This window comes from Salvelinus fontinalis, chromosome 19 (genome assembly GCF_029448725.1).
Source record: "Salvelinus fontinalis isolate EN_2023a chromosome 19, ASM2944872v1, whole genome shotgun sequence".
Lineage (NCBI taxonomy): Eukaryota > Metazoa > Chordata > Actinopteri > Salmoniformes > Salmonidae > Salvelinus > Salvelinus fontinalis.
The window spans coordinates 51334317-51358589 of NC_074683.1; the positions used below are offsets into that span (position 1 = coordinate 51334317).

The 24273-nt window shown below is 47.0% G+C and overlaps 1 protein-coding gene across 1 annotated transcript; it reads right to left on the reverse strand.

The window, feature by feature from the left end:
* Positions 1-1569: 1569 nt before the first annotated feature.
* si:ch211-67e16.11 (uncharacterized) lies at positions 1570-23228 on the reverse strand. The gene is made up of 7 exons (XM_055871917.1): positions 22441-23228; positions 14442-14675; positions 14013-14183; positions 12106-12237; positions 11854-12020; positions 6835-7545; positions 1570-2509 (listed from the first exon to the last, which is right to left on the reverse strand). The coding sequence occupies exons 1-6, from the start codon at positions 22949-22951 to the stop codon at positions 7246-7248; spliced, it is 1515 nt and encodes a 504-aa protein (XP_055727892.1). The 5' UTR covers positions 22952-23228; the 3' UTR covers positions 1570-2509; positions 6835-7245.
* Between the last annotated feature and the right edge of the window lie 1045 nt (positions 23229-24273).

A 24273-nucleotide genomic window follows, 5' to 3' on the forward strand; every position in this document is an offset into this window, starting at 1 on the left:
CTATATGTATTGCTATTCTCACGATAAAATATGTATTGTGATTATCACGATTCTATATGTATTGCTATTCTCACGATAAAATGTGTATTGCTATTCTCACGATTCTCACGATTCTATATATTTTGTGATTCGATACTTGATTGTTGTTGTTGTAAACATATTGCTCACTATATGTTAGTTAGTTATGATCGGTCATTGGAAATAAAAGTGCTGAAAGAACTGTATGTTGGCTCACTATTTAAAAAGAAAGAGAACCAGCTAGTACACTACCTAGCGCTAGCTAACACTACCTAGCTCTAGCTAACACTACCTTAGCGCTAGCTAACACTACCTAGCTCTAGCTAACACTACCTAGCGCTATCTAACACTACCTAGCTCTAGCTAACACTACCTAGCGCTAGCTAACACTACCTAGCGCTAGCTAACACTACCTAGCTCTAGCTAACACTACCTAGCGCTAACTAACACTACCTAGCGCTAACTAACACTACCTAGCGCTAACTAACACTACCTAGCGCTAACTAACACTACCTAGCGCTAACTAACACTACCTAGCGCTAACTAACACTACCTAGCGCTAACTAACACTACCTAGCGCTAGCTAACCCTACCTAGCTCTAGCTAACACTACCTAGCGCTAGCTAACACTACCTAGCTCTAGCTAACACTACCTAGCGCTAGTTAACACTACCTAGCGCTAGCTAACCCTACCTAGCGCTAGCGCTAGCTAACCCTACCTAGCAACAAAAAAAAGTCAGGTTGTTTTTTTATTTCATTTTTATTTTTTTAAATCGATACTTGGAGTCAAAGTATGAATTAGAATATCGTCAAAAATAATATTGCGAAATGTAACTGTACCGACCTTTTCCTCCATCACTAGCACACATCCTGCGGTACTATATGTCTGTGGCGTGGTGGGCTCAAAAGATACACTTAAATAAGGATGTGATGTAAGAGAACAGACTCCCGATGACAAGCCATCGGCTAGTGTGTGACTGACGAAGCAACTAGCCTTCTCTGTGTGTCTGTCTGTGTGTGTCTTCTCTTGTCTTGTTAGTGTGTGACTGACGAAGCAACTAGCCTTCTCTGTGTGTCTGTCTGTGTGTGTGTCTTCTCTTGTCTTGTTAGTGTGTGACTGACGAAGCAACTAGTCTTCTCTGTGTTTCTGTCTGTGTGTTTGTCTTCTCTTGTCTTGTTATTTGTGTATGCGTCTGTGTGTGTCTGTGTCTGTGTCTGTGTCTGTGTCTGTGTCTGTGTCTGTGTGTGTGTGTGTGTGTGTGTGTGTGTGTGTGTTCTTTCCCCCAAAAAATCCTTCCAGGGGTCTGTGTCGGTTCTGGATGTGGTTCTGGTACCCCAAGGTGGTGTGAAGGTTCTGGTTCTGGTACCACAGACCGGTGGGGAGGTTCTGGCCTGGTACCATAGGACAGTGGGGAGGATCTGGTCCTGGTACCATAGGACAGTGGGGAGGATCTGGCTCTGGTACCACAGGGCGGTGGGGAGGTTCTGGTTGTGATTCTGGTACTACAGAGTGGTGGGAAAGTTCTGGTCCTGGTACCACAGCGTGGTGGGGGGGGGGGGGGGGGGGGGGTTCTGATACCACAGGACGGTAAGGAAGTTCTGGTTGTGGTTCTGGTACCACAGGGCAGTGGGGAGGTATTGGTTCTAGTTGTGGTTCTGGTACCACAGGGTGATGGGAAGATTATGGTGGTGGTTCTGGTACCACAGGGTAGTGGGGGGGGTTCTGGTACCACAGGACGGTAAGGAAGTTCTGGTTGTGGTTCTGGTACCACAGGGCGGTGGGGAGGTACTGGTTCTAGTTGTGGTTCTGGTACCACAGGGCAGTGGGGAGGTTCTGGGTCTAGTTGTGTTCCTGGTACCACAGGAGAGTGGGGAGGTTCTGGTACCACAGGGCAGTGTGGAGGTTCTGGTTGTGGTTCTGGTGCCACAGTGTGATGGGAAGGTTCTGGTTGTGGTTCTGGTACCACAGGGTGGTGAGGGGGTTCTGGTACCATAGGGCAGTGGGGAGGTTCTGGTTGTGGTTCTGGTACCACATGGTGGTGGGTAGGTTCTAGTTGTGGTTCTGGTACCACAGGGCAGGGGGTAGGTTCTGATTGTGGTTCTGGTACCACAGGGCAGGGGGGAGGTTCTGGTTGTGGTTCTGGTACCACAGGGCAGGGGGGAGGTTCTGGTTGTGGTTCTGGTACCACAGGGTGGTAGGGAGGATCTAGTTGTGGTTCTGGTACCACAGGGCAGGGGGGAGGATCTAGTTGTGGTTCTGGTACCACAGGGCAGGAGGGAGGATCTAGTTGTGGTTCTGGTACCACAGGGCAGGGGGTAGGTTCTGATTGTGGTTCTGGTACCACAGGGCAGTGGGGAGGTTCTGACAGCCCATGTACTCCTTCCTCATCTCTGCTTCGCTCAGAGGGGGAGTGGTGTTACAGGGCGCGCCAGATAGGTTGACATTCAAAAGGCTGGCTTTGGGGTCCAGGAGGCGGGACATCCCTGAATCCTGAGAAGAGATTGGAGGAAGAAGAGGGTCAGGTGAAATGATTGATGGTGGTGGTGTGATCAGACAGACCCAACATCATTTTGGGAAGCCTCATACCAATTGAATAGATCATTTTGTTATCTCTTCTCAGTGGGTAGCGCTGGCTGTAAAGGCATTGTTTTAATCCATTTTAAAATAACAATAAATAAATCCAGAATGAGTAATGGTATCTTGGCTAAATACACAGTACCTGTACCGATTGAATGTGTAGGGGTACGAGGTAATTGAGGTAGATACAGTACCAGTCAATAGTTTGGACACACCTACTCATTCATGGGTTCTTCTTTATTTTTACTATTTTCCACATTGTAGAATAATAGTGAAGATATTAAAAACTATGAAATAACACATATGGAATCATGTAGTAACCAAAAAAAGTGTTAAACAAATCAAAATATGTTTTAGATTTTAGATTCTTCAAATTAGCCTCCCTTTGCCTTAATGACAGCATTGCACATGCTTGGGATTCTCTCAACCAGCTTCACCTGGAATGCTTTTCCAACAGTCTTGAAGGAGTTCCCATGTATGCTGAGCACTTCTTGGCTGCTCTGCGGTTCAACTCATCCCTAACCATCTCAACGGGGTTGAGGTCGGGTGATTGTGGAGGCCAGGTCATCTGATGCAGCACTCCATCACTCTCCTTCTTGGTCAAATAGCCCTTAAACAGCCTGGAGGTGTGTTGGGTCAATGCCATGTTGAAAAACAAATGATAGTCCCACTAAGCGCAAACCAGATGGGATGGCGAATCGTTGCAGAATGCTGTGGAAGCCATGCTGGTTAAGTGTGCCTTGAATTCTAAATAATTCACAGACAGTGTCACCAGCAAAGCACCATCACACCTCCTCCTCCATGCTTCACGGTGGGAACCACACATGCGGAGATCATCCGTTCGCCTACTATGCGTCTCACAAAGACACGGCGGTTGGAACCAAACATTTTAAATCTGGACCCACCAGACCAAAGGACATATTTGCACCTGTCTAATGTCCATTGCTCGTGTTTCTTGGCCGAAGCAAGTCTCTTCATCTTCTTGGTGTCCTTTAGAAGTGGTTTATTTGCAGCAATTCGACCATGAAGGCCTGCTTTACGCCGTCTCCTCTGAACAGTTGATGTTGAGATGTGTCTGTTACTTGACCAGGGCTCCAGAGTGGTGCAGTGGTCTAAGGTACTGCATCTCAGTGAAAGAGGCATGACTACAGTCCCTGGTTCGAATCCAGGCTGTATCACATCCGGCTGTGATTGAGAGTCCCATAGGGCGGCTCACAATTGGCCCAGCGTCGCCGGGGTAGGCCGTCATTGTAAATAAGAATTTGTTCTTAACTGACTTGCCTAGTTAAATAAAGGTTAAATAAACAAGAAAGTGAACTCTGTGAAGCATTTATTTTGGCTGCAATTTCTAAGGCTGGTAACTCTAATGAACGTATCCTCTGTAGCAGAGGTAACTCTGTGTCTTCCTTTCCTGTGGCGGTCCTCATGAGAGCCAGTTTCATCATAGCGCTTGATGGTTTTTGCGACTGCACTTGACAAAACTTTCAAAGTTCTCGGAACGTTCCGTATTGACTGACCTTCGTGTCTTAAAGTAATGCTGGACTGTCATTGTTCTTTGCTTATTTGAGCTGTTCCTGTGGACTTGTTTGTTTTTTACCAAATAGGGCTATCTTCAACTGATTGGCTCGAACACATTAAGAAGGAAATAATTTTAACTTTTAACAAGTCACACCTGTTAATTGAAATGCATTCCAGATGAATACTAATCAAAAAAGTGTTTTTAATTTTTATTTGGGATTCTTCAAAGTAACCACCCTTTGCCTTGATGACAGCTTTGCAGACTCTTGGCATTCTCTCAACCAGCTTCATGAGGGTTACTACATGATTCCATATGTGTTATTTCATAGTTTTTATGCCTTCACTATCATTATACAATGTAGAAAATAGTAAAAATAAAGAAAAACCCTTGAATGAGTAGGTGTGCCCAAACGTTTGACTGGTCCTGTATAATATACATATATATATATATATATATATATGTTTTATTGTCACATACATTTGAGGTACAATACAAATATACATAAAGGTAGGGGTAAAGTGACTAGACAACAGGATAGATAATAGACAGTAACAGCAGTATACTGTAGGTAGCGGTAAAGGATAGATAATAGACAGTAACAGCAGTATACTGTAGGTAGGGGTAAAGGATAGATAATAGACAGTAACAGCAGTATACTGTAGGTAGGGGTAAAGGATAGATAATAGACAGTAACAGCAGTATACTGTAGGTAGGGGTAAAGGATAGATAATAGACAGTAACAGCAGTATACTGTAGGAAGGGGTAAAGGATATATAATAGACAGTAACAGCAGTATACTGTAGGTAGGGGTAAAGGATAGACAATAGACAGTAACAGCAGTATACTGTAGGTAGGGGTAAAGGATAGATAATAGACAGTAACAGCAGTATACTGTAGGTAGGGGTAAAGGATAGATAATAGACAGTAACAGCAGTATACTGTAGGTAGGGGTAAAGGATAGATAATAGACAGTAACAGCAGTATACTGTAGGTAGGGGTAAAGGATAGATAATAGACAGTAACAGCAGTATACTGTAGGTAGGGGTAAAGGATAGATAATAGACAGTAACAGCAGGGTGTGTGATGAGTCAAAAGAGTTAGTGCCAAAAGGGTCAGTGCAGATTGTCCGGGTAGCTATTGGTTAACTATTTAACTATTTAACTATTTAGCAGTCAGTGAGCCTTATGGCTTGGGGATGGCAGCTGTTCAGGGTCCTGTTGGTTTCATCGGTACCGCTTACCGTGCTGTAGCAGAAAGAACAGTCAATGACTTAGGTGGTTGAAGTCTTTGACCATTTTTAGGGCATTTCTCTGACACCGCCTGGTATAGAGGTCTTGGATGCCAGGGATCTTGACCCCAGTGATGTACTGGGCCGTACGCACAACCCTCTGTAGTGCCTTGCGGTTGGATGCCATGCAGTTACCATACCAGGCGGTGATGCAGCCAGTCAAGATGCTCTCGATGGTGCAGCTGTAGATCTTTTTAAGGATCTGAGGGCCCATGATGGGTGTGGTGTGGGTGTGTTCGGACCATGTTAATTCCTTAGTGATGTGGCCACGAGAAACTTGAGACAAACTTGAAGCTCTCGAACCTGCTGCACTACAGCCCCGTCAATGTGGATGTTGGGGGCGTGCTCGGCCCTCTGTTTCCTGTACTCCACGATCAGCTCCTTTTGTTTTGCTGACGTTGAGGTAAAGATGGTTGACCTAACACCATGATAGTTTGCAAGCCCTGCCACATCCGACGAGCGTCAGAGACAGTGTAGTCGGATTCGATCTTAGTCCTGTATTAATGCTTTGCCTGTTCGATGGTTTATTGGAGAACGTAGCAGGATTTCTTATAAGTGTCCGATTTAGTGTCCCGCTCCTTGAAAGCGGCAACTCTAGCCTTTAGCTCATTGCGGATGTTGCATGTAATCCACGGCTTCTGGTTGCAGGGTGTGTGCTGTGCAGGGTGTGTGTGTGTGTGTGTGTGTGTGTGTGTGTGTGTGTGTGTGTGTGTGTATGTGTGTGTGTGTGTGTGTGTGTGTGTGTGTGTGTGTGTGTGTGTTGTTTAGAGTGTGTGTTGTGCAGGGTGTGTATTGTGCAGGGTGTGTGTTGTGTAGGGTGTGTGTTGTGTAGGGTGTGTGTTATGTAGGGTGTGTGTTGTGTAGGGTGTGTGTTGTGTAGGGTGTGTGTTGTGTAGGGTGTGTGTTGTGTAGGGTGTGTGTTGTGTAGGGTGTGTGTACATGTTACATACCTTACTCAGGTGGTCTGTAAGGCACTGTGCAGGGTTTCGTTACATACCTTACTCAGGTGGTCTGTAAGGCACTGTGCAGGGTTTTATTACATACCTTACTCAGGTGGTCTGTAAGGCACTGTGCAGGGTTTTGTTACATACCTTACTCAGGTGGTCTATAAGGCATGTTGCAGGGTTTCGTTACATACCTTACTCAGGTGGTCTATAAGGCATGTTGCAGGGTTTCGTTACATACCTTACTCAGGTGGTCTATAAGGCATGTTGCAGGGTGCAGCGAGGCCCAGCTGTTGGCTATGTTGCAGGGTTTCGTTACATACCTTACTCAGGTGGTCTATGAGGCATGTTGCAGGGTGCAGCGAGGCCCAGCTGTTGGCTATGTTGCAGGGTTTCGTTACATACCTTACTCAGGTGGTCTATGAGGCATGTTGCAGGGTGCAGCGAGGCCCAGCTGTTGGCTAGGTTGCAGGGTTTCGTTACATACCTTACTCAGGTGGTCTATGAGGCATGTGGCAGGGTGCAGCGAGGCCCAGCTGTTGGCTAGGTTGCAGGGTTTCGTTACATACCTTACTCAGGTGGTCTATGAGGCATGTGGCAGGGTGCAGCGAGGCCCAGCTGTTGGCTAGGTTGCAGGGTTTCGTTACATACCTTACTCAGGTGGTCTATGAGGCATGTTGCAGGGTGCAGCGAGGCCCAGCTGTTGGCTATGTTGCAGGGTTTCGTTACATACCTTACTCAGGTGGTCTATGAGGCATGTGGCAGGGTGCAGCGAGGCCCAGCTGTTGGCTATGTTGCAGGGTTTCGTTACATACCTTACTCAGGTGGTCTATGAGGCATGTTGCAGGGTGCAGCGAGGCCCAGCTGTTGGCTATGTTGCAGGGTTTCGTTACATACCTTACTCAGGTGGTCTATGAGGCATGTTGCAGGGTGCAGCGAGGCCCAACTGTTGGCTATGTTGCAGGGTTTCGTTACATACCTTACTCAGGTGGTCTATAAGGCATGTGGCAGGGTGCAGCGAGGCCCAGCTGTTGGCTATGTTGAGCAGCACCACGTTCAGGTGTTTCAGGGATCCTTTCAGTCTCTTACTGAGCGGCCCGCTGTAACTCTGCTCGACGAAGACCAGTACTCGTCTAGCCCTGCAGCCTGCCAGGTCCGCTAGCAGCTCTCCCACACTGTAACGCTCCTTCAGGTCTGCCTGCATTGGGGGAAGAGGGGGAAAAAAAATAAATGATCGCCCATCACTGTCTATATCTAAACATACAGGTACAATCCTGCTGTTTCATATTCAGCTATCAGCTCACCCACAGAGTAATCCTGGGGAGAGGGAGACAATCAGTCACACGACACCGATCTGTCACAGTCTTACGGGCAATTGTTTACGTTCAATGCCAGCATGAGAAGCACACACGTGTTCTCAAAGTCCATTGCCTCTGTAGGTTCGACCGAATAACCTATATAGGGCTTAACCGTAATCTCAGAAACACCCCCCCCAAAAAACAACAATTCTGCCATGAGATTATTTCAAACCTGTTCAAAACTGATATCCAAATGATGGCGCATGAAATAACGATTAGCAACAAATCCTAGAGGGTGCTAGATTGATGTGTCAGGGTGTTGTGGAACAGAAAGGTACTGGAGCCTATCTGAGGCCCAGTGGGACAAGCATTAGAGACGAGAATATATATATATATATACCTATCTGAGGCCCAGTGGGACAAGCATTAGAGAGGAGAATATATATATATATATATATATATACCTATCTGAGGCCCAGTGGGACAAGCATTAGAGAGGAGAATACATATATATATATACCTATCTGAGGCCCAGTGGGACAAGCATTAGAGAGGAGAATACATATATATATATATCTATCTATCTGAGGCCCAGTGAGACAAGCATTAGAGAGGAGAATACATATATATATATAAAGCTTTACCCCGGCATGCTTTCACTGTCTGCTCTGCTCCTGATCCAGTCTGGTCCTCTATAGTCTCTATGGTCTCTATAGTCTCTATAGTCTCTATAGTCTCTATGGTCTCTATGGTCTATATGGTCTCTATGGTTTCTATAGTCTCTATGGTCTCTATGGTTTCTATAGTCTCTATGGTCTCTATGGTCTCTATAGTCTCTATGGTCTCTATGGTCTCTATGGTCTCTATGGTCTCTATGGTCTCTATGGTCTCTATGGTCTCTATGGTCTCTATGGTCTCTATGGTCTATATGGTCTCTATAGTCTCTATGGTCTATATGGTCTATATGGTCTATATGGTCTCTGGTTGGTGACAGGAGTGGAAGAACTGTCCTGGTTCTGGTTGATGACAGGAGTGGAAGAACTGTCCTGGTCCTGGTTCTGGTTCTGGTTGGTGACAGGAGTGGAAGAACTGTCCTGGTTCTGGTTCTGGTTGGTGACAGGAGTGGAAGAACTGTCCTGGTCCTGGTTCTGGTTCTGGTTGGTGACAGGAGTGGAAGAACTGTCCTGGTTCTGGTTGGTGACAGGAGTGGAAGAACTGTCCTGGTTCTGGTTGATGACAGGAGTGGAAGAACTGTCCTGGTCCTGGTCCTGGTTCTGGTTGGTGACAGGAGTGGATGAACTGTCCTGGTTCTGGTTGGTGACAGGAGTTGAAGAACTGTCCTGGTTCTGGTTGGTGACAGGAGTGGAAGAACTGTCCTGGTTCTGGTTGGTGACAGGAGTGGAAGAACTGTCCTGGTTCTGGTTGGTGACAGGAGTTGAAGAACTGTCCTGGTTCTGGTTGGTGACAGGAGTTGAAGAACTGTCAATGACACTCTGCTCTCCATGTTAGACTGCCAATAACTCTTGAGAGAACTCTCACACCGTTGGCCACTCACAGACATTATTTCCCTTGCCTCCAGGCATGCATCGAATAACTTTTGTATGAGAGTGTGTAGCACATGGGGATGTGTGAACCTTACTCCTCAGCCTGAAGTGTCCCCACTTCTGCCAGCGAATAGTTAGCTTTTCATGTGACGCCGACTGGTAAGACGCTTCGGGAGGGCGGTCAATCTGAGCCGTGTGTGTCTTATGAAAGACTCAGAGGAGGGTCGTTGATGTTACGGTTCAACCCGGCACGGAGACCCGTGAGGATCGTTGATGTTACGGTTCAACCCGGCACGGAGACCCGTGAGGATCGTTGATGTTACGGTTCAACCCGGCACGGAGACCCGTGAGGATCGTTGATGTTACGGCTCAACCCGGCACTGAGACCCGTGAGGATCGTTGATGTTACGGTTCAACCCGGCACGGAGACCCGTGAGGATCGTTGATGTTACGGCTCAACCCGGCACGGAGACCCGTGAGGATCGTTGATGTTACGGTTCAACCCGGCACGGAGACCCGTGAGGATCGTTGATGTTACGGTTCAACCCGGCACTGAGACCCGTGAGGATCGTTGATGTTACGGTTCAACCCGGCACTGAGACCCGTGAGGATCGTTGATGTTACGGTTCAACCCGGCACTTTACCCGTAGTATTCCTCACACTCCCGTAAAACTCCCGCAGGATAGCGTTTAACCGTTCCTTTGTCGTTGTCTCAGACTCAAAAGAGAAAGCTGTGCCCTTTTCTTGCTCCCGAGTGGCGCAGCGGTCGAAGGCACTGCATCTCAGTGCAAGAGGCGTCACTACAGTCCCTGGTTTGAATCCAGGCCGCATCATATCTGGCTGTTATTGGGAGTCCCATAGGACGGTGCATAATTGGCCCAGCATCGTCTGGGTTTGGCCGGGGGAGGCCGTCATTGTAAATAAGAATTGGTTCTTAACTGACTTGCCTAGTTAAATAAAGGTTAAATAAATACAAATGTCTTTTAGCCCGTCCCAGTAACATTTCAGTTCCCAGTTCGTCTGCTTCACTGTGTTGGCTTCAATTACGGCTCTTTTCCAGGATGTTTTCTTCCACTCGTTTGTGTCGGCTGGTTAGGGATTGTCGTCCCCTCCCGTCTCCTGTTCCCACCACTCTTTAAAATCCATGTTAAATTCACGTTCAACACACTGTGCTGGTCAATTAATGAAATGGAAATCTGAGTGTTTACGGTTTCCACGGTGAATAATTAGTTTCAAATTCATTCTTGGGTTTCTAGCTTATGCTGGCATGGGAGAGATTGCATTTTGAAAATGATACATTGTTGCACAGGTCATAGAGGTAGACAGGTAGCTTTATACAACCCCCCCAACTGTTGCAAACCAAATAGTAGCATGGGAAATGTCTTTGACAGTCAGTCAGTTAGTGACTACAGGATGGGAGTCAGTTAGTGACTACAGGATGGGAGTCAGTTAGTGACTACAGGATGGGAGTCAGTTAGTGATTACAGGATGGGAGTCAGTTAGTGACTACAGGAGGGAGTCAGTTAGTGACTACAGGAGGGAGTCAGTTAGTGACTACAGGATGGAGTCAGTTAGTGATTACAGGATGGGAGTCAGTTAGTGACTACAGGATGGGAGTCAGTTAGTGACTACAGGATGGAGCCAGTTAGTGACTACAGGATGGGAGTCAGTTAGTGACTACAGGATGGAGCCAGTTAGTGACTACAGGATGGGAGTCAGTTAGTGACTACAGGATGGAGTCAGTTAGTGACTACAGGATGGAGTCAGTTAGTGACTACAGGATGGGAGTCAGTTAGTGACTACAGGATGGAGTCAGTTAGTGACTACAGGATGGAGTCAGTTAGTGACTACAGGATGGGAGTCAGTTAGTGACTACAGGATGGGAGTCAGTTAGTGACTACAGGATGGAGTCAGTTAGTGACTACAGGATGGAGTCAGTTAGTGACTACAGGATGGAAGTCAGTTAGTGACTACAGGATGGGAGTCAGTTAGTGACTACAGGATGGGAGTCAGTTAGTGACTACAGGATGGAGTCAGTTAGTGACTACAGGATGGGAGTCAGTTAGTGACTACAGGATGGAGTCAGTTAGTGACTACAGGATGGAGTCAGTTAGTGACTACAGGATGGGAGTCAGTTAGTGACTACAGGATGGAGTCAGTTAGTGACTACAGGATGGAGTCAGTTAGTGACTACAGGATGGAGTCAGTTAGTGACTACAGGATGGAGTCAGTTAGTGAGTACAGGAGGCATAGCTGCTCTTGGTGTGTTACAGTAATATAGAATTAGTTATTGGACTTACATTTACATTTTACATTTAAGTCATTTAGCAGACGCTCTTATCCAGAGCGACTTACATTTAACCTTTATTTAACTAGGCAGGTCAGTTAAGAACAAATTCTTATTTACAATGACGGCCTAGGAACAGTGGGTTAACTGCCTTGTTCAGGGGCAGAACGACAGATTTGTACCTTGTCAGCTCGGGGATTTGAACTTGCAACCTTTCGGTTACTAGCCCAACGCTTTAACCACTAGGCTACCCTGCCGCCAGGTCACAATACTTCTAACTATAGTAATCCAATCCCTCGTTGTGTTGATGCGTAGGGAAGTAAAGGACTCATTGGGTGAACTATTTATCCATCTATTAGTAATCTATCTCTACTCACTATGCCGTTGTAGTTACCGTCCCAGAGCAGCATGGTCCCGTCGTTCCTGGTCGGGCTGTTGAGGTAGAGGACCAGGGAGTCTGCACAGTGCTGTTTACCACAGATATAGGAGATGTGGGTCCTTATCACTCGTTTCTCTGTAGCTGGATATACCCATTCTGCCTCCTCTGTAGTGAGACAGGTGATGGAGAGGGTTAGAGAGAGGGGGTATCGGGCAGTGTGCGTCCGTGTCCTGTTCTGTCCTTTCCCCACCTGAGAGCTGTCCGTTCCCAGCGAAGAAGGTCTTGATGTGATCTCTGTGGAAGCCGTTGTTCCTCAGCATCCTGTAGAAGAGCTGCAGGTTCTGAACGTGACGCTGGTACGTGATCTGTTGCTGCCATCCACCTGCACACACGGACACACGTATCACACACCCACACATACATATTGATTAAGGGTGTCTGCCGATCATGCAGAAGTGTTGGTGTGTAAAGAGGAGGTGGTGGTCTGTAAAATAAGAGAATGAGGTGTTGGTCTGTAAAGAGGAGGTGGAGGTGTTGGTCTGTAAAATGGAGGTGGAGGTGTTGGTTTGTAAAGAGGAGGTGGAGGTCTGTAAAGAGGAGGTGTTGGTCTGTTGAGGTGGTGTTGGTCTGTAAAGAGGAGGTGGAGGTGTTGGTCTGTAAAGAGGAGGTGGAGGTGTGTAAAGAGGAGGTGTTGGTCTGTAAAGAGGAGGTGTTGGTCTGTAAAGAGGTGGTGTTGGTCTGTAAAGAGGAGGTGTTGGTCTGTAAAGAGGAGGTGGTGGTCTGTAAAGAGGAGGTGTTGGTCTGTAAAGAGGAGGTGTTGGTCTGTAAAGAGGAGGTGTTGGTCTGTAAAGAGGAGGTGTTGGTCTGTAAAGAGGAGGTGTTGGTCTGTAAAGAGGAGGTGTTGGTCTGTAAAGAGGAGGTGTTGGTCTGTAAAGAGGAGGTGTTGGTCTGTAAAGAGGAGGTGGTGGTCTGTAAAGAGGAGGTGTTGGTCTGTAAAGCGGAGGTGTTGGTCTGTAAAGAGGAGGTGTTGGTCTGTAAAGAGGAGGTGTTGGTCTGTAAAGAGGAGGTGTTGGTCTGTAAAGAGGAGGTGTTGGTCTGTAAAGAGGAGGTGTTGGTCTGTAAAGAGGAGGTGGTGGTCTGTAAAGAGGAGGTGTTGGTCTGTAAAGAGGAGGTGTTGGTCTGTAAAGAGGAGGTGGAGGTGTTGGTCTGTGTTCAGGTGACTTGCCAGGTGTAACCTACCTGAGATTAGTACAGTTTGGTCACAGGTCTGAGCTGCCAGGTATAACCTACCTCAGATTAGTACAGTTTGGTCACAGGTCTGAGCTGCCAGGTATAACCTACCTCAGATTAGTACAGTTTGGTCACAGGTCTGAGCTGCCAGGTATAACCTACCTCAGATTAGTACAGTTTGGTCACAGGTCTGAGCTGCCAGGTATAACCTACCTCAGATTAGTACAGTTTGGTCACAGGTCTGAGCTGCCAGGTATAACCTACCTCAGATTAGTACAGTTTGGTCACAGGTCTGAGCTGCCGGGTATAACCTACCTGAAATTAGTACAGTTTGGTCACAGGTCTGAGCTGCCAGGTATAACCTACCTGAGATTAGTACAGTTTGGTCACAGGTCTGAGCTGCCAGGTGTAACCTACCTGAGATTAGTACAGTTTGGTCACAGGTCTGAGCTGCCAGGTATAACCTACCTGAGATTAGTACAGTTTGGTCACAGGTCTGAGCTGCCAGGTGTGACCTACCTGAGAGTAGTATAGCATGGTCAAAGGTCTGAGCTGCCAGGTGTTACCTACCTGAGAGTAGTATGGCGTGGTCACAGGTCTGAGCTGCCAGGTGTAACCTACCTGAGAGTAGTATAGCATGGTCACAGGTCTGAGCTGCCAGGTGTTACCTACCTGAGAGTAGTATAGCATGGTCAAAGGTCTGAGCTGCCAGGTGTAACCTACCTGAGAGTAGTATAGCATGGTTACAGGTCTGAGCTGCCAGGTGTAACCTACCTGAGAGTAGTATAGCATGGTTACAGGTCTGAGCTGCCAGGTGTAACCTACCTGAGAGTAGTATAGCATGGTCACAGGTCTGAGCTGCCAGGTATAACCTACCTGAGAGTAGTATAGCATGGTCACAGGTCTGAGCTGCCAGGTATAACCTACCTGAGAGTAGTATAGCATGGTCACAGGTCTGGTAGAGACGGCAGGACAGGTGTGTAGCCAGGGGCTGCTGGTGGCATCGCCTGGTGTTCTTGTTGAGCTCACAGCTGGACACTGGCATGTTGGGGCTGGTGAGGGGCAGAGGCTGGGGGCACTGGGCAAAGTCTGGGTGATCTGTAAACTCACACAATATCATCACGTCACATGGTGTAGAGGTAGAGACTGCAGTTGACGTACTCATCCTCTTGGTGCCTTAGTGGTGCGTGGATCAGACAGATTTCTCTGCCCGAGCTCCAGTTACATCAGGCTAATATTGTGTACTTCTAGCCTGGTCCCCAGATCTGCTTGTGCTGTCTCGTCAACACGAAAGACCGGACAAACAGTTCTGGAACCAGGCTACTTGTAAAACCTGGTAGGTGGGCACCAACTCACCCACGCATCGTAGCCTCTGTGTCCTGTTGTTATCCCTGATCCCGACCACCATGGGAAGGAAATGTATCTCACAGAGACCCCCGCTGCGATCCACCCTCCCTGGGCTGCTCCTGGGCCTCGCCACGGTAGCCCTGCGGGCACGCCCGTTCCCCGCCGGCCGCTCACTGCCGCTCTGACGACGCTTCAGCTGGTTCTGACAGCGACTCTTTAGGGCCAGAGTCAGACACTCCTCTCCTGGAGACACAACAACACAGGTCAGGTCAGGTCAGGTCAGATCAGGTCAGGTCAGGTCAGGTGAGACAGAACACAACACAACACACTCCCATGTCCACAGCCCAGGCCCCCATGTCCACAGCCCCCCATGTCCACAGCCCAGGGCCCCATGTCCACAGCCCAGGGCCCCTATGTCCACAGCCAGGGCCCCCATGTCCACAGCCCAGGGCCCCCATGTCCACAGCCCAGGGCCCCCATGTCCACAGCCCAGGCCCCCATGTCCACAGCCAGGGCCCCCATGTCCATAGCCCAGGCCCCCATGTCTACAGTCCCCCATGTCCACAGCCCGGGCCCCCATGTCCACAGCCCCCCATGTCCACAGCCCAGGCCCCCATGTCCACAGCCAGGGCCCCCATGTCCACAGCCCAGGCCCCCATGTCCACAGCCCGGGCCCCCATGTCCACAGCCCCCCATGTCCACAGCCCGGGCCCCCATGTCCACAGCCCCCCATGTCCACAGCCCGGGCCCCCATGTCCACAGCCCCCCATGTCCACAGCCCAGGGCCCCCATGTCTACAGCCTGCGTCTGTGTTTTAACAAGACAAAGCTGATTTGACATATATTTCCTGAGACATATGGAGCAGAGTCTTACAAGCATTAGAAACAGCATTAGAAGCAGCATTAGAAGCAGCATTAGAAGCAGCATTAGAAGCAGCATTAGAAGCAGCATTAGAAGCAGCATTAGAAGCAGCATTGGGGTGGATACAGAGGGACACGTGGATTTGAGCAGGTGTGATGTCATTCAGGTTAGTGGAAATGTAGAGTTGTCTTGTCTCTTTGTCTATGTATGTTTTTATTGTCACACAACAAAAGTTAAATATTATTAATATTAATATATATTTTTGACGAAAGTTGGGAGAGAGCTCACTGGACCAGTCATGCAAGATCAACACTCAGTAAGATAGAAAGTGTGTGTTAACTGTGGTAACTAACCCGTTTCATGTTGTTAACTGTGGTAACTAACCCGTTCCATGTTGTTAACTGTGGTAACTAACCCGTTCCATATTGCTCACTGTGGTCACTAACCCATTTCATGTTGTTAACTGTGGTAACTAACCCGTTCCATGTTGCTCACTGTGGTAACTAACCCGTTCCATGTTGTTAACTGTGGTCACTAACCCATTTCATGTTGTTAACTGTGGTAACTAACCCGTTCCATATTGCTCACTGTGGTCACTAACCCATTTCATGTTGTTAACTGTGGTAACTAACCCGTTCCATGTTGCTCACTGTGGTCACTAACCCGTTCCATGTTGTTAACTGTGGTAACTAACCCGTTCCATGTTGCTCACTGTGGTAACTAACCCGTTCCATGTTGTTGACTGTGGTAACTAACCCGTTCCATGTTGCTCACTGTGGTCACTAACCCGTTCCATGTTGTTAACTGTGGTAACTAACCCGTTCCATGTTGCTCACTGTGGTAACTAACCCGTTCCATGTTGTTAACTGTGGTAACTAACCCGTTCCATGTTGTTAACTGTGGTCACTAACCCATTTCCTGTTGTTAACTGTGGTAACTAACCCGTTCCATGTTGTTAACTGTGGTAACTAACCCGTTCCATGTTGTTAACTGTGGTAACTAACCCGTTCCATGTTGTTAACTGTGGTAACTAACCCGTTCCATGTTGTTAACTGTGGTAACTAACCCGTTCCATATTGTTAACTGTGGTAACTAACCCGTTCCATATTGTTAACTGTGGTAACTAACCCGTTCCATGTTGCTCACTGTGGTAACTAACCTGTTCCATGTTGTTAACTGTGGTAACTAACCCGTTCCATGTTGCTCACTGTGGTAACTAACCCGTTCCATGTTGTTAACTGTGGTAACTAACCCGTTCCATGTTGTTAACTGTGGTAACTAACCCATTTCCTGTTGTTAACTGTGGTAACTAACCCGTTCCATGTTGTTAACTGTGGTAACTAACCCGTTCCATGTTGCTCACTGTGGTCACTAACCCGTTCCATGTTGTTAACTGTGGTAACTAACCCGTTCCATGTTGCTCACTGTGGTAACTAACCCGTTCCATGTTGTTAACTGTGGTAACTAACCCGTTCCATGTTGTTAACTGTGGTAACTAACCCGTTCCATGTTGTTAACTGTGGTAACTAACCCGTTCCATGTTGTTAACTGTGGTAACTAACCCGTTCCATGTTGTTAACTGTGGTAACTAACCCGTTCCATATTGCTCACTGTGGTCACTAACCCATTTCATGTTGTTAACTGTGGTAACTAACCCGTTCCATGTTGCTCACTGTGGTAACTAACCCGTTCCATGTTGTTAACTGTGGTAACTAACCCGTTCCATATTGCTCACTGTGGTCACTAACCCATTTCATGTTGTTAACTGTGGTAACTAACCCGTTCCATGTTGTTAACTGTGGTAACTAACCCGTTCCATATTGCTTACTGTGGTCACTAACCCATTTCATGTTGTTAACTGTGGTAACTAACCCGTTCCATGTTGTTAACTGTGGTAACTAACCCGTTCCATATTGCTCACTGTGGTCACTAACCCATTTCATGTTGTTAACTGTGGTAACTAACCCGTTCCATGTTGCTCACTGTGGTCACTAACCCATTTCCTGTTGTTAACTGTGGTAACTAACCCGTTCCATGTTGCTCACTGTGGTCACTAACCCGTTCCATGTTGTTAACTGTGGTAACTAACCCGTTCCATATTGCTCACTGTGGTCACTAACCCATTTCATGTTGTTAACTGTGGTAACTAACCCATTTCGTGTTGTTAACTGTGGTAACTAACCCATGTCATGTTGTTAACTGTGGTAACTAACCCATTTCCTGTTGTTAACTGTGGTAACTAACCCATTTCCTGTTGTTAACTGTGGTCATTAAGCCATTTCCTGTTGTTAACTGTGGTCACTAACCCATTTCCTGTTGTTAACTGTGGTAGCTAACCCATTTCCTGTTGTTAACTGTGGTCACTAACCCATTTCCTGTTGTTAACTGTGGTAACTAACCCATTTCCTGTTGTTAACTGTGGTCACTAACCCATTTCCTGTTGTTAACTGTGGTAACTAACCCATTTCCTGTTGTTAACTGTGGTAACTAACCCATTTCCTGTTGTTAACTGTGGTCACTAACCCATTTCCTGTTGTTAACTGTGGTCACTAACCCATTTCCTGGGTCTCGTTATATTGAACACAGAAAGACCTGTGTGGTGCTCTCTGTCTCTGTTAATAATGTTCCCTCTCATCTTCAGATGAGGTGGTCAAGTTTGGACACATGCAAACCCCCACAACACTTCCAGCTGACCCTCACAGATAGATGACCCTCACAGATAGTCGACCCTCACAGATGATTGACCCTCACAGACAGATGGCCCTCACAGATAGATGACCCTCACAGGTAGATGACCCGCACATATAGATGACCCTCACAGATATATGACCCTCACAGCTAGATGGCCCTCACAGATAGATGGCCCTCACTGGTAGATGGCCCTCACAGGTAGATGACCCTCACAGATAGATGGCCCTCTCAGGTAGATGACCCTCACAGATAGATGACCTTCACAGGTAGATGACACTCACAGATAGATGACCCTCACAGATGATTGGCCCTCACAGATGATTGACCCTCACAGATAGTTGGCCCTCACAGATAGATGACCCTCACAGATAGATTACCCGCACAGATAGATGACCCTCACAGATAGATGACCCTCACAGCTAGATGACCCTCACAGATAGATGGCCCTCACAGGTAGATGACCCTCACAGATAGAAGACCTTCACAGGTAGATGACACTCACAGATAGATGACCCTCACAGATATATGACCCTCACAGGTAGATGACCCTCACAGATAGATGACCCTCACAGATAAATGACCCTCACAGATAAATGACCCTCACAGGTATATGGCCCTCACAGGTATATGGCCCTCACAGATAGATGGCCCTCACAGATAGATGACCCTCACAGATATATGACACTCACAGGTAGATGACACTCACAGGTAGATGACACTCACAGATAGATGACCCTCACAGATATATGACCCTCAAAGGTAGACGACCCTCACAGGTAGACGACCCTCACAGGTAGACGACCCTCACAGATGATTGACACTCACAGACTGTATAATTAATCTGGAACCCTGTCAACTTTGGTTTCTCTCTGTCCACTGTCATGTACTAGACTGGAGTGTGAGGGGCTGTCATGTACTAGACTGGAGTGTGAGGGGCTGTCATGTACTAGACTGGAGTGTGAGGGGCAGGGCTGTCATGTACTAGACTGGAGTGTGAGGGGCAGGGCTGTCATGTACTAGACTGGAGTGTGAGGGGCAGGGCTGTCATGTACTAGACTGGAGTGTGAGGGGCAGGGCTGTCATGTACTAGACTGGAGTGTGAGGGGCTGTCATGTACTAGACTGGAGTGTGATGGGCAGGGCTGTCATGCACTAGACTGGAGTGTGAGGGGCAGGACTGTCATGTACTAGACTGGAGTGTGAGGGGCTGTCATGTACTAGACTGGAGTGTGAGGGGCTGTCATGTACTAGACTGGAGTGTGAGGGGCAGGACTGTCATGTACTAGACTGGAGTGTGAGGGGCAGGACTGTCATGTACTAGACTGGAGTGTGAGGGGCAGGACTGTCATGCACTAGACTGGAGTGTGAGGGGCAGGACTGTCATGTACTAGACTGGAGTATGAGGGGCTGTCATGTACTAGACTGGAGTGTGAGGGGCAGGACTGTCATGTACTAGACTGGAGTGTGAGGGGCAGGACTGTCATGTACTAGACTAGAGTGTGAGGGGCTGTCATGTACTAGACTGGAGTGTGAGGGGCAGGACTGTCATGTACTAGACTGGAGTGTGAGGGGCAGGACTGTCATGTACTAGACTGGAGTGTGAGGGGCAGGACTGTCATGTACTAGACTAGAGTGTGAGGGGCTGTCATGTACTAGACTGGAGTGTGAGGGGCAGGACTGTCATGTACTAGACTGGAGTGTGAGGGGCAGGACTGTCATGTACTAGACTGGAGTGTGAGGGGCAGGACTGTCATGTACTAGACTAGAGTGTGAGGGGCTGTCATGTACTAGACTGGAGTGTGAGGCGCAGGGCTGTCATGTACTAGACTGGAGTGTGAGGGGCAGGACTGTCATGTACTAGACTGGAGTGTGAGGGGCAGGGCTGTCATGTACTAGACTGGAGTGTGAGGGGCAGGACTGTCATGTACTAGACTGGAGTGTGAGGGGCAGGGCTGTCATGTACTAGACTGGAGTGTGAGGGGCTGTCATGTACTAGACTGGAGTGTGAGGGGCTGTCATGTACTAGACTGGAGTGTGAGGGGCTGTCATGTACTAGACTGGAGTGTGAGGGGCTGTCATGTACTAGACTGGAGTGTGAGGGGCTGTCATGTACTAGACTGGAGTGTGAGGGGCTGTCATGTACTAGACTGGAGTGTGAGGGGCTGTCATGTACTAGACTGGAGTGTGAGGGGCTGTCATGTACTAGACTGGAGTGTGAGGGGCAGGGCAGGGCTGAGAAGTTAAAAGGGTCAGTAGAAAGACACAGTTGAGAGTTGAGGAACTCCTACCTCCTGTCCCAGTGCAGCTGGGTGGAGAAGCTGAAATGTCTGGGCAGAGGGTGGTGGGTGGTGCTGACTGGAATGGATGAGTACCGTACAGTGTGCTGAACTTTTAGCTAAGGACAGCATCCACTCAAGATGAATAATGGAGAGGTGTTATTGTGAATACATGACTGGTGACTGTGGCTGGGTTCAGCCATGCATCTGGGTCCTCTACTACCCCAGCAGGGTGTCCACCACCTGGCAGCGCCTGAGAGCTCTCTTCTCTCACGTTGCTTACTGCTTACAAACTCTCTCGCTCTCTCTCACACACACACACACACACTTTCGCGCAGGCGCGCACACACACACACACACACACACACACACGGTATACACACGGTACACACACTGTCCTGTTCCGGCTCTCTCACAGTGCTCTCAACCCTTCAGCGTACTCTGTGTCTGCAGTGTGTAAGAGAATGCTCTGATTTTCCCCCTTTACAGCCTCATTAGAATACAAAAGGCCTCCCTCTTATTGGACTTAAGCCATGTAACTTCTGACCATTTGAAAACACTTGATAATTATTTTATTTATTTTAAAGAGAGGTGTCCCATTCTGACAGCCTGAGCCGTAGGGAATATCTGTGGATCAAGTGGCTTGATAAATGGTTGAAACAGCCTGTCCATGTAGGAAATCATATTTCCAATCAAACCAAGCTTGAGAAATATTTTATAGCAAACTGATCTGGAATACCAGTCCTTAATAATCCCCATTATTAAGGGAATTCTCAACCGGCTGGTAGAGCATATTATGACAATGGATTTAGAGGTGGATATGAAAGAAATATTTACGGTCAATTCCCCCCAGCCCTCCTGCATCAATTAACATAATTTGAGTCCTTTTTTGGGGGGGGGGGGGGGGGGGGCTGCTGTTCACTTTTGTGGCAATCATAACTTTACCCATTCAGAGGGTTGTAAAAACACTCAAACTCAGTCACCAAAGATATGGGATAAAAGGGAGCAATTTTAGTTAAAGAGGGACAAATATTGTACCATTCCAGGAATATAAAAATAGCTAATGTGCTCAACCAGGCTGTTTGATATGTCAGTAAAAACAAAGCAAGGTGAATATGACAATGTGCAATATTATTAGGTAACATAAAGTGGTTTAACCACATTTCAGGACCCATAGGATCAATTAATCAATATTCAGACTTAAAGTCATCTATAATATTAGGCCTATAATAGTCATTAAACAAGGGACATTGCACTATACATCACCTGAAAACGCATTCACTTCAATGTAGTTGAATATTCATGTTTGGACATTACAAAAGTACCACAATTTGTTCAAATTTGAACACCAGTCCTCATTTACCAATACTTACCTACCTAAACAAGTCATTGAAGCAGACCTAAACATATTTTTGAGATGAGTAAAAATGTAAATGCTTGGCCGATACAAATTGCCTTTCGAAAAAGGCATTGCTTTATGGGCGGCAGGGTAGCCTAGCGGTTAGAGCGTTGGGCTAGTAACCGAAAGTTCAAATCCCCGAGCTGACAAGGTACAAATCTGTCGTTCTGCCCCTGAACAAGGCAGTTAACCCACTGTTCCTAGGCCGTCATTGTAAATAAGAATTTGTTTAACTGACTTGCCTAGTTAAATAAAAAAAAAGGTTAAATGTAAGTCGCTCTGGATAAGAGCGTCTGCTAAATGACTTAAATGTAAATGTAATTGCTGATAGGACCCTATTGTGAATTCTTAACTGCGTGCTAGAGATCTGTTATTTCCTAAATTAACATCAAGTTGAAACATTTTTTAGTGGGGGGAAGTTCTTATTTGCATGGTTAGTAAAAGGATTTTTTTTTTTTTTTTAACTTGTTTTTCCGGAAGGGTCAGTTATTAAAGGGTTTAAGACTACATTTGACCTTACAATTACGCTAATTCATCTTTAAACGGGATATCCTTTCAAAACGTTTTGGTAGAATAAAATGTGGACATTTGCCCTCCGACTGGCTACACACTGGTTGAATCAACGTCGTTTCCTCCCAACGAGGAATAGACATTGAATTCATGTCTGTGTAGGATATTTATAAGAAAACAACGTTGATTATAAGAAAAAAAGTTAGAAATTGAGATATCCATAATAAAAGTTTATTTTTCAAAGTAAACATAGTACATTCATTTGTTCTTACCTAAATAAATTCCATCCATATGTGCACATTTTTTCTTGGTCGTGTTTAGGTCCACATAAAAGAGAATCACGGGATGTCCGAAACTCTCTCCGGGACTCGGATCCAACACCAACACGGCATCATGCGCAGTCGATCCCGGGAAGAAATCCTGACGTCTTCTACTGTCCTCCAGTACCGAACTCATACCGTAACCGCCCTGCTTCGGCGGTAGCATCCCTGAAGAATAGGAATCTGGGAGAATGGCGAGTACCTTCTCGGAGTTTGGCTCGGAAACGTACACGGCCACTCCGCTGAGCTGAAGATGGGACAGCCGCTTGCATTCGCCCTCAGACAGAGACACCCTGCGGCACAGGTTTAACTTCAGGTACTGGAACCCGGTCTTCACCCACCGATCCAAGCGGCCAAACTTCACCTGGGAGCCGCGGGAGTCACCCAGGAATAGAACCAAGATCAAAAGAGACACGCGCATCCACTTGAGCCTCATGGTTTTGTTGGAGAAAAGATTTGCCATTACGCGCGTGCCAATTTATTTATTCCACTTATTATTATTATATATATATATTTTAAAATAAACTCTCTCAATTTATAGGCTACCACTTTCCAAAACTTTAATGTAGGCTACACGTTTATTTTGGGAACATTAACTCCCTGTAGACGCTTACTCGACGGCTCCCAACTGTCTTATCAAATGTGTGAGATGCAGCTCCCTACATTAAATGAGGACTTCAAAGGTTCTCAGAGCGGCGGCCTGATGGAGAGTACTGTGCAACAGTAACTCCATCCCACAGGCTCTGACATGCCAGTAAACAAAGGGGGAGAGGGGGAGTTAGAGAGAGAGAGAGAGAGAGAGAGGGCTCTAAAGGAACCCGATGCAGCATAAGGATGAGGATAAGAGGCTACCTGGCGGGGCAGGAAGAGCGCAGCATGTGTGTTCGCTGACGCACGGCGCGTCGACTTTTGTTCCAAAGAATGCTGAGCCGGCGTCAATACTGGAAAGGGTGATTCACATAAAAAAATATATATATAGTCCTATTGATTATGAAATAAACCAATATGCTTTTTAAACAATATTTACTGTATCTTTAAAATGAATACTTTATGTCTGTATGTTTTCCACAGGTTGTTCCCTGGGAAGACATCAACAAATAAAATGTTATTTGTCACATACCCCGAATACAACAGGTGTAAACCTTACAGTGAAATGCTTACTTACAAGCTCTTAACCAACAATGCAGTTTTAAGAAATTCCCTAAAAAAGTAAGAGATAAGAATAACAAATAATTAAAGAGCAGGGCTATATACAGGGAATACCGGTACAAAGTCAATGTGTCAGTGTGCGGGGGCACCGGTGTCGAGGTAATTGAGGTAATTATGTACATGTAGGTATAATTATTAAAGTGGCTATGCATAGATAATAACAGAGAGTAGGAGCAGTGTGTGTGTGTGTGGAGGGGGGGGGGGGGCAATGCAAATAGTCTGGGTAGCCATTTGATTAGATGTTCAGGAGTCTTATGACTTGAGGGTAGAAGCTGTTTAGAAGCCTCTTGGACCTAGACTTGGCGCTCCGGTACCGCTTGCTGTGCGGCAGCAGAGAGAACAGGCTATGACTAGGGTGGTCGGAGCCTTTGACAATTTTAGGGCCTTCCTCTGACACCGCCTGGTATAGAGGTCCTGGATGGCAAGATGCTTGGCCCCGGTGATGTACTGGGCCGTACGCACTACCCTCTGTAGTAGCTTGCGGTCGGAGGCCGAGCAGTTGCCATACCAGGCAGTGATGCAATCTGTCAGGATGCTCTCGATGGTGCAGCTGTAACACCTTTTGAGTGTCTGAGG